The 10234-nt window shown below is 37.8% G+C and overlaps 1 protein-coding gene across 6 annotated transcripts in view; it reads right to left on the bottom strand.

The window, feature by feature from the left end:
• The window catches only part of LOC127845489 (ubiquinone biosynthesis protein COQ9, mitochondrial-like), a 31495-nt gene extending 26703 nt beyond the window's left edge, over positions 1 to 4792 (bottom strand). For 4 of the 6 annotated variants that reach the window (XR_008033238.1, XM_052376430.1, XM_052376429.1 and 1 more), the window contains exon 1: positions 4659 to 4750. Coding sequence is in view for 1 of the 6 variants with exons in the window: in XM_052376432.1 (XP_052232392.1) it covers positions 4659 to 4713 (55 nt within the window). In the remaining 5 variants the exon portion in view is untranslated. Of the gene's footprint in view, positions 1 to 4658 lie in introns of all 6 variants that reach the window. The other 2 variants (XR_008033239.1, XM_052376432.1) reach the window with 1 other exon arrangement.
• Between the last annotated feature and the right edge of the window lie 5442 nt (positions 4793 to 10234).

The raw sequence follows: 10234 nt of genomic DNA, 5'->3' as shown, positions 1-10234 counted from the left end.
AATTGCACTATATGTATAGTTAATGGAAAATTTCAAAGGGCCATAAGTCTGTGAAAAATCTTCTGACTTGAACCAGCTGATAATATGCACATCTCCTCTTGGTAGTGAAGCTTCCCATAAAGTTTCATTAAATTCCAGTAATTAGTTGCTGAGAAATAGCCCGGACAAGAATTGCACTATATGTACAGTTAATGGAAAATTTCAAAGGGCCATAACTCTGTGAAAAATCATCAAACCAGAAACCGCTGATAATATGCACATCTCCTCTTGGTAGTGAAGCCCATAACGTTTAATTGAATTCCGGTCATTAATTGCTGAGAAATAGCCCGGACAAAAATTGTGCACGGACACACGCACGGACAGACGAAGCGGTGACTATATATGCTCCCCCGCGCCCCCCAAAAATTTTGATTTTGGGGGAGCATAATGAAGTGGTACAGATCAAATTGAGAAAATTAGCGTTGATTTCAACATAATTGGGAATATTTATATATCTATATTTCAATATAAAGTATAAACCATACAATGTAGCATTGATAAACTCACAAAAAAGTAGATGATTTTTTTATTATTTACAGGGTTTAGGTCAATCAAGATTTAGTGTTAAATTTCTCCTGACTTCATATATGTTAGTGTCCTTTGTGAATCACTTGTAGCTATGTATTTTAGAGAATCAGGTTTGCAAATGTTCTTTACTTTGAATAGATGTACTCTGTACCATCTATTTAGCTAGATTTTTGTGTGGTCACATGGTTACAATATTGGACTTTTTATTTGAGTAAAGTTTATTAAAACTATTAAAACAAGAGCACCGCCTTGAGGGTGCAGACCGCTCATCTATTTTCTTTTTAAAGGTGAAGGGACTCTCATTTTCAATCACAAAGGAGGGAGGGGTGGAGTGAAGAGGGGTGTATAATGTGGGGGTGTGGACATTTATTACATTATCTTCCAAAAATGCGAAAAAAATGCACAAAAAAAACAAAACACGGGGTGGGGGGGTGGGGGGGTGGGGATTCTTGGGTGCGATGGTTGGACGGTATTTCAAACATAAAATAATAAAAATAGATATTCGTGTTTTTTAACCATTTCAAAAAACAAAAAATTAGGGGGGGGGGGGTGAGGTGGGGGGGTATAGTGTGAGGGTGTGGTGGTAATTTGTGAGATGATCTTAAAAAAAACAAAAAAAAACATTTAGAGGGGGGGGGGATTCGGGTGGGGGGAGGGGGGTGGGGTGGGGGGGGATTCTTGGGTGTGATGGTAAGACGGTATTTCAAACATAAAATAATAAAAATAAATAGTTGTGTTTTTAACCGTTTAAAACAAAATTGGGGGGGGGGGGGGGGGGTGGGGGGGGTATAGTGTGAGGGTGTGGTGGTCATTTGTGAGATGATCTTAAAAAAAAAAAAAAAATAGGGGGGGGGGGGATTCGGGGGGGGGGGAGGCGGGGGGGGGGCACGGGGGATGGTTTGGGTGGAGTCTATTGTGGTATGTCAGGTAAGAGAAGTTTTTTCAAAGTATCAATCAAATCTAATCATAAATAAAGAAGTTATGGCAATTTTAGCAAAATTTAATAATTTGACCTTGAGAGTCAAGGTCATTCAAAGGTCAAGGTAAAATTCAACTTGCCAGGTACAGTAACCTCATGATAGCATGAAAGAATTTGAAGTTTGAAAGCAATAGCCTTGATACTTAAGAAGTAAAGTGGATCGAAACACAAAATTTAACCATATATTCAAAGTTACGAAATCAAAAAAGGGACATAATTCCGTAAAAATGACATCCAGAGTTTTGCAACTTGTCCTTTTACTGTACCCTTATGATAGTTTGCGAGTGTTCCAAGTATGAAAGCAATATCTATGATACTTTAGGGGTAAAATGGACCAAAACACAAAACTTAACCAAAATTTTAATTTTCTAAGTATAAAGGGCCCATAATTCCGTCCAAATGCCAGTCAGAGTTACATAACTTTGCCTGCACAGTCCCCTTATGATAGTTAATAAGTGTTGCAAGTATGAAAGCAATAGCTTTGATACTGTAGGAATAAAGTGGACCTAAACACAAAACTTAACCAAATTTTCAATTTTCTAAGTATAAAAAGGGCACATAATTCTGTCAAAATGCCAGTCAGAGTTACATTACTTTTCCTGCACAGTCCCTTATGATAGTTAGTAAGTGTTGCAAGTATGAAAGCAATAGCTTTGATACTTAAGGAATAAAATGGACCTAAACACAAAATTTAACCAAAATTTTCAATTTTCTAAGTATAAAAAGGGCACATAATTCTGTCAAAATGCACGCCAGAGTTATCTAACTTTGCCTGCCCAGTCCCCTCATGATAGTAAGTAAGTGTACCAAGTTTGAATGCAATAGCATTGATACTTTCTGAAACAAGTGGACCTAAACGCAATACTTAACCAAAATTTTCAATTTTCTAAGAATAAAAAGGGCACATAATTCAGTCAAAATGCACGCAAGAGTTATCTAACTTTGCCTGCCCAGTCCCCTCATGATAGTAAGTAAGTGTACCAAGTTTAAATGCAATACCATTGATACTTTCTGAGAAAAGTGGACCTAAACACAAAACTTAACCGGACGCTGACGCCAACGCCGACGCCAAGGTGATGACAATAGCTCATAATTTTTTTTCAAAAAATAGATGAGCTTAAAATGACAGTGCTTTAGAACACTGTAATATTTATTTTATTTTTTTGTAATTGATTCCATTTATTTAAACTGATATAAACATGATTGTTTATTTCGATGGTATTCAGATTTGACTTTATTCATGTTTGATTTAATACGTGTATTACTATTAGTGCTATCGACCCATTTTACCATGGAAATAACTTATGTGATGATGAATAAAATTGACAGCAAATGTGGTGTTTTTGTTGTGACTTCTGTCAAAATTAAAAGATTTCTGTTACAAAAAGGTAACAAAAAACCGTCGGAGACGGGTGATGCTCCCTAAAGGTTTTTTTTCACAATATTGCACTAGATATTCAGATAAAAGGAAATATCTTGAGGGGCATAACTTTGGACAAAATAATACGATGGATGGTTAAGCAACTTAAAAATTTCAAAGGGCCATAACTCTCTAAAAAATCATCTAACCAGAACCCACAAATAACATGCACATCTCCTCAAGGTAGTTAAGCTTCCCATAAAGCTTCATTGAATTCCAGTCAGTAGTTGGGGGGACAAGAATTACACGATATGTACAGTTTATAGAACATTTAAAAGGGCCATAACTCTGTGAAAAATCATCCGACCATAACTGGCTGATAATATGCACATCTCCTGTTGGTAGTGAAGCTTCCCATAAAGTTTAATTGAATTCTGGTCATTAATTGCCGAGAAATAGCCCGGACAAAAATTGTGCACAGACGGACACACGGACAGACGAAGCGGCGATTATAGGCTCCCCCAAAATATTTTGGGGGAGCATAAAAAAGATGCACATGATTATTCCTTATTAATGGCGCCAGAATATCCTGTTTCAGACAACATGGCTAACATTATAATATTACAAGGAGCTACATGTTGTCAATGATTTAGCAATATATAGCTGATTTGCACAATGTTCTTATTGACAAAATTACAAATTTACCATAGTGTAGAAATATGAAACATTCTTCGTCTGTAGTGTAATAAAAATGCATAGATGTATTCATTCAAAGGGCTGGCACAACTGATGCACATGCTTCTGTAACTCAATATTGTACGTATAAACCGGGTCGTGTTATATTGCGGTATTTCATTAGCGCCCTCTGGAGATTGTTTATAAACAAACCTGCGTGACCTACTAGTCAAATATGTCAGAAAACATCGCTCACTGCCAGAATGAATTGAGTTTTGAAAGGGCTCGACACTAACGGTGGTCCGTTGACCCGGGGTCAGTAAAAATAGAGGTCCAGTGAAACTAGAAATTTGGTTGATCCGTTGGACCAGTGAAAAATCCTGGCCAGCTTATTGTGAAATACTGGTGGAAAGCCGTTTTTATCAATAAAATAACTTTATATGTTCATAATAAACCGATAATTTCATCATTATTTTATGGGCCGACTTGAGACCGGGATAAAAATAGCAACATATTTGAAATTCCAATTTTTCTAGATGCCCGGATGACAAAAACCAGTTTTCGGATTAAAAAATCGATTTACGATCCGCAAATGTCTCCCGCAAATGTCTCCCGCAAATGTCTCCGGACTTTGCCGTGATCGATACACAAATTAACATAAACTTTGAAGCATTCGGATCGAGAAATGAACAAAATGGTATTTATTATTTTGTAAAAGCAGCAATAATCAGCATTTTATCGATCTTAGTATCATCAGAATATACTTTGTTTACCGTACGAATTTACACTGGATGGTGCCGAATAATGTTTTGATATTACCGGTGAGTAAACGTGCGTATTTTCAAGATTACAAGTTTTAGCCATGTGGAATTTCAATCAATAATAAAAGTTGGTAACGAAACGTCCTAGAGGCAGAGCTATTGCATAATAGGATGAGCATTCTAATGTACGAATCAAAATAATAAAATCCGAAGCGTTTAGTATAATAGTATGCGTACCGGTATATAGCTTTGGTTATGACGGTTTTCTTAAATTCAACAAAACCAATACAGTCATGCCGCCCCAGTGCATACTCACCAAAGTATTTAAAGAGATTTCGCGAACTTTTCAGCAATTTCATGGAAGTCGCCATTTTGTTATAGGGAAGGTCAGGGTGTACAACATTATATATATAATGTGAAACATAAATTATACGTCTAGGTTGGATTGTCCGATAGCCCGGCCGGTACGTTAGTTATAGTAAATTGCCTTGCGAGGGCATGTCCACTTGAAATAAACACACGTAACCTTCGATGTATTTAATTATTTAACCAATAAAGATTCTGAATGAATAACACAAACGTTTACTTTTTTTTTCGAAAGATTACAGTAATATTGAGTTTTAAAGATTTTTAGTCATGAAGAACTTTATAAAAGTTTCCACCGTATTTAAGAATAAATAAATAAATAAGTAAAACAGAACAAATAAATGTATCGAAAGTTCAAAATGTTTTAAACTTTTGTTTTACGCGTATTTTCATCCTATAGATATATAGTAAATTGCCTTAATTTAATTGCGAGGGCATGTCCACTTGAAATAAACACACGTTACCTTCGTTGTAATTAGTATTTAACCAAATTTCTGAATGAATTATACACAGACATTTACTTTTTTTCGAAAGATAAATATTTAGTTTTAAAGATATTTTTAGTCATGAAGAACTTGATAAAAGTTTCCATCGTATTTAAGAATAAACACGGGCTGTTTGTAAAACATGCATGCCCCCCATATGGGCTGTCCGTTGTAGTGGCAGCCATTGTGTGAATACGATTTTTGTCACTGTGACCTTGACCTTTGACCAAGTGACCTGAAAATCAATAGGGGTCATCTGCGGGTCACGATCAATGTACCTATGAAGTGTCATGATCCTAGGCAAAAGCGTTCTTGAGTTATCATCCGAAAATCATTTTACTATTTCGGGTCACCGTGACCTTGACCTTTGACCTTGTGACATCAAAACAATAGGGGTCATCTGCGAGTCATGATCAATCTACCTATGAAGTTTCATGATCCTAGGCGTATGCGTTCTTGAGTTATCATCCGAATACCATTTTACTATTTCAGGTCACCGTGGCCTTGACCTTTGACATAGTGACCTGAAAATCAATAGGGGTCATCTGCGAGTCATGATCAATCTACCCATGAAGTTTCATGATCCTAGGCGTATGCGTTCTTGAGTTATCATCCGGAAACCATTTTACTATTTCGGGTCACCGTGACCTTGACCTTTGACCTAGTGACCTCAAAATCAATAGGGGTCATCTGCAAGTCATGATCAATCTACCCATGAAGTTTCATGATCCTAGGCGTATGCGTTCTTGAGTTATCATCCGGAAACCATTTTACTATTTCGGGTCACCGTGACCTTGACCTTTGACCTAGTGACCTCTAAATCAATAGAGGTCATCTGCGAGTCATGATCAATGTACCTATGAAGTTTCATGATCCTAGGCCCAAGCGTTCTTGAGTTATCGTCTGACAACCACCTGGTAGACGGACCGACCGACAGACCGACCGACAGACCGACCGACAGACCGACATGAGCAAAGCAATATACCCCCTCTTCTTCGAAGGGGGGCATAATAAATAAATAGGTAAAACAGAATAAATAAATGTATCGAAAGTTCAAAATGTTTTAAACTTTTGTTTTACGCGTATTTTCATCCTATTTATTAATATTGTCATTGGAACACACCAGCCACTGATTGTTTCAATGTTTTTCAGTCGGTCTTTGAATGTTTGATGATTTTTAAATGTATCATTTTTTAAGTTATTCTTGAATGCTTTTAGCTTTTATTAGTACAGTCAAGTTACAATTACGGATCATTACCCATAGCGGATCACTTTGATGTTCAAGACTGCGTATCGCGATAAAAAGTTGACATTTTAGATGATATTTTGCACACAGCATCTTCAAGGCATGTTCTTTAAAAAGCATTGATTGAGTCGTAATCGGAGCTAGTCTTTGTCAAACATTTCGGTATGTTTTGCTGACATGTATACGACTGTGTTTACTTTCGTCTCGTTTCCAAATCGAGGTTGAACATTTTTCGCGGCCACATGCTATTACTATGTTGGAAAGTAAGACGTTTACGCATTAATTTAAAGGCCGTTTAGTAGTATTTTTGCCTGCAGAAGTCAATTCAGTTTTGATTCGTGTTTAAGATTTTGCAACACCTTAAATGAAATGAAGAATTAGGGCAATAACGGATCAAACTTTATAATATACGTATTGATAATATTTATTTAATGCTTTCCGGTTGTTTATAGAGAAATGACAGTGAATTAAAACTGATAATTTCACTGTTTCAATCAGTGAAATTTATAGTGAAAATTATCGATAATATTAACTGTTTATTGTGAAATGACGTCATTTTTTTAACGAAAAGACGTCATTATCCCAGTGAAATCCTTCAGTTAAATTCTTTAACAATGTAAATAAACTGTAAAAAAAGCATAAAATAAAAAGAAAATGTGTTGGATTCGGTCGATGTTATATAATAGCTTCCTCATGTGTTCAGGTAGCCAGTCTACTTTGAGCCACAATGCTTATCGGTATAAATAGCCAGTACACGCTCCAGCGATTAATTTAACCAGTCTCTCTCTTAACAATAGTACTCACGTTCATCAAGTAGATACATATAGTTGTTGTGTGTTAATAAATATTTAGATTAGTAACATGGACTTGTTATTAATTAACACACAACAAAACATGGTGTCAGAAGTGGGATTAAGTCTGAAAAGATCCGAGAGAAGCTTATCACAGAGGGTGCCAAACTTACATTGCAAAAAGCCATTGAGATCTGCCAATCCTACGAGTATGCACAAAAACAGTTGACAGAAATGAAGACAGAGAAGTCAGTTGACAATGTTAAATTCAGACATATGTCGAGCAAACAGAAGCCACGTCCATCTGCAAAATCGGAGTCGGCCAGCCAACGAGCAGCATCCAGACATGGTCGTTCCAGACCAAAAACACCAAGTCTTCAAGACTGCATCCTCAACAGGGGAGGACATGTCAAAACTGCACCACCGCACACCGAAAAGGACAATGCCCTGCCCATGGTAAACAGTGTCACCTCTGCAAGAAGTGGAACCATTTCGCATCCGCATGCCGATCTAGGAATGTCAATGACATTAACAGTGCCGATCGAAGTGATAATGTACATAGTGATGATGTGCTTTGTGATAGTGTTTTTGTGGATAGTATTGAATCCAAAATAGTTAATGGACAAGTTTTTTGCAGAAATTTGAGTAGGTCCAAAACAACAAATCATCACGCTCAAGATTGACACTGGATCTCAGGTAAATATACTTCCATTTTCTAGCTATCAAAGAATTGGTTCCAAGGGAAATTTCAAACGTTCAAATCCCCGGTTATCAACATACAATGGCACCCCGTTAAAGCCTGAAGGCACTATTAACTTACATTGCATACACGCACGAAATGGTCATTCTGAGAATGTTGAATTCCAGGTAGTGCATACACAATCACAGCCTTTGCTCAGTTTACAAACGTCTGTTAATTTTGGTCTAATCCAGCTATCTTTCTCAGTGGAATCCCAGATATCGAAGTGTCCAATGACGAAAGAGACTATTGTACGGGACTTTCCAAAGCTTTTTCAAGGAATAGGCAACATGCAGGGTGAGTGCAACATTCATTTAAAGCCCGACAGTAAGCCTGTTGTTCATCCCCCCTCGTAGAATACCTGTTGCACTACAGGACAGATGTAAAGCTGAACTGGCCAAAATGGAGAAATTAGGGTCATCACAAAGGTCAATGAACCTACCGAATGGGTAAATTCCATGGTCCTTGTGGAAAAAAGCCAAGGTAATTTAAGAGTTTGTTTGGATCCCACGGACCTAAATAAATGTATACAGCGTCCGCATTACCCTATGCGATCCCTTGATGATATTTTGCCATCCCTTAGAGCAAAATACTTCACACAACTTGATGCCAGATCAGGTTACTGGGCTGTTAAACTCATTGAAGAGTCATCATATCTGACATGTTTCAGTACCATATTTGGAAGGTACCGTTATCTGAGGTTACCATTTGGTCTATGCTTGAGTGGAGACGAATTCATCAGACGAATGGATCAATGTTTTGAAGGCTTTAATGGCGTGGTCACAATTGTTGATGATATCCTTGTCTATGGTCGAACTAGACAGGAGCATGACAGCAACCTTAAAGCCTTGCTTGAAAGCGCGCTCGTTCAAGGTATTATCCTAAATGAGGACAAAATTGAGGTTGGCATGACTGAAGTTAATTATTTTGGTCACCTGCTGACTGCAGAAGGTCTCAGGCCTGATCCAGCCAAGGTCGCTGCGATCAAAGACATGCCGCCTCCAAACAACAAAAATGAGTTGCAAACTGTATTAGAAATGGTCAACTATTTGTCACGGTTTGCACCGAACTTGTCACAGGTTACCAGCCCCCTAAGACAGCTTTTAGGAAAAGACACTGAATTCATGTGGGCTAAGCTACAAATGGACGCATTCAACAAGGTCAAGGAAATATTGACACAACCAGGTCAAGCATTAGGCTACTTTGATTAAAAAAAGCCACTCACTTTACAGACTGACAGTTCAAGGACTGGTCTCGGAGCTACGCTATTGCAGGACGGAAATCCCATAGCGTACGCTAGCAAGTCACTTACAAACAGTCAAAATAATTATGCCATGATTGAGCTAGAATGCTTGGGAATCCTTTTTGGGTTAAAGCGTTATCACCAATGGGTTTACGGTAGAAAGGTCACAGTTGAAACGGATCATTTACCGCTGGTTTCAATTTTCAAAAAGCATTTACATGCAGCACCAGCAAGGTTACAGCGCATGTTACTGCACATGCAGCCCTATGACATTGACGTAAGACATCGCCCAGGTAAGGACATTCCCGTTCCAGACACATTGTCTCGGAAACCGTTAAGTGTGACGGGCCGTGACCTATCAGACCAGGCAGACATCCAGGTTAACATGGTTATGACAAGTTTACCTGTACATAGCAAAAAAATGCAGGAAATAAGGGAAGAAACAGAGAAAGAAACAAGACTTTCATTTCTCAAACAAACAATTATTTCCGGTTGGCCTTACACAAAAACAGCATGTCCATCTCAAATTTTAGATTTCTGGAATTATCGGGACGAATTAACAGTTGTTGAAGGAATTGTCATGAAAGGTTGCATAAATTGTAATTCCTAAGTCTCTACAACCCAGAATGCTTGAGATTATCCATGCAGGTCACATGGGAGTGAAAAAGTGTTTACGTAGAGCTCGAGATATCATGTTCTGGCCACATATCTCAGCAGAAATCACACAGTTAGTTCTCAATTGCCCAATTTGTTTGAATCACAAAAGTTCAAACATTAAATAGCCACTCCAATCCCATGAAATCCCTCTCTATCCTTGGCAGTCTGTTGGCACTGATGTATTTACATTTAATGATCAAGAATACCTTATCGCCTGTGACTATTACTCAAATTGCTTTGAACTGGGTAAATTAAACGGCACCAATTCCTCAAGTATCATTAAAGATCTTCAATCTTGGTTTTCACGCCATGGTATCCCAGAAAAATTAGTCTCTGGTGGCGCCAAGTATTACAGTTCTCAGGAG

The sequence above is a fragment of the Dreissena polymorpha genome, chromosome 9, assembly GCF_020536995.1.
Source record: "Dreissena polymorpha isolate Duluth1 chromosome 9, UMN_Dpol_1.0, whole genome shotgun sequence".
Taxonomy (NCBI): domain Eukaryota; kingdom Metazoa; phylum Mollusca; class Bivalvia; order Myida; family Dreissenidae; genus Dreissena; species Dreissena polymorpha.
The sequence above is the reverse complement of the archived record's forward strand: the minus strand, read 5'-3'. Positions and strand labels throughout refer to the sequence as shown.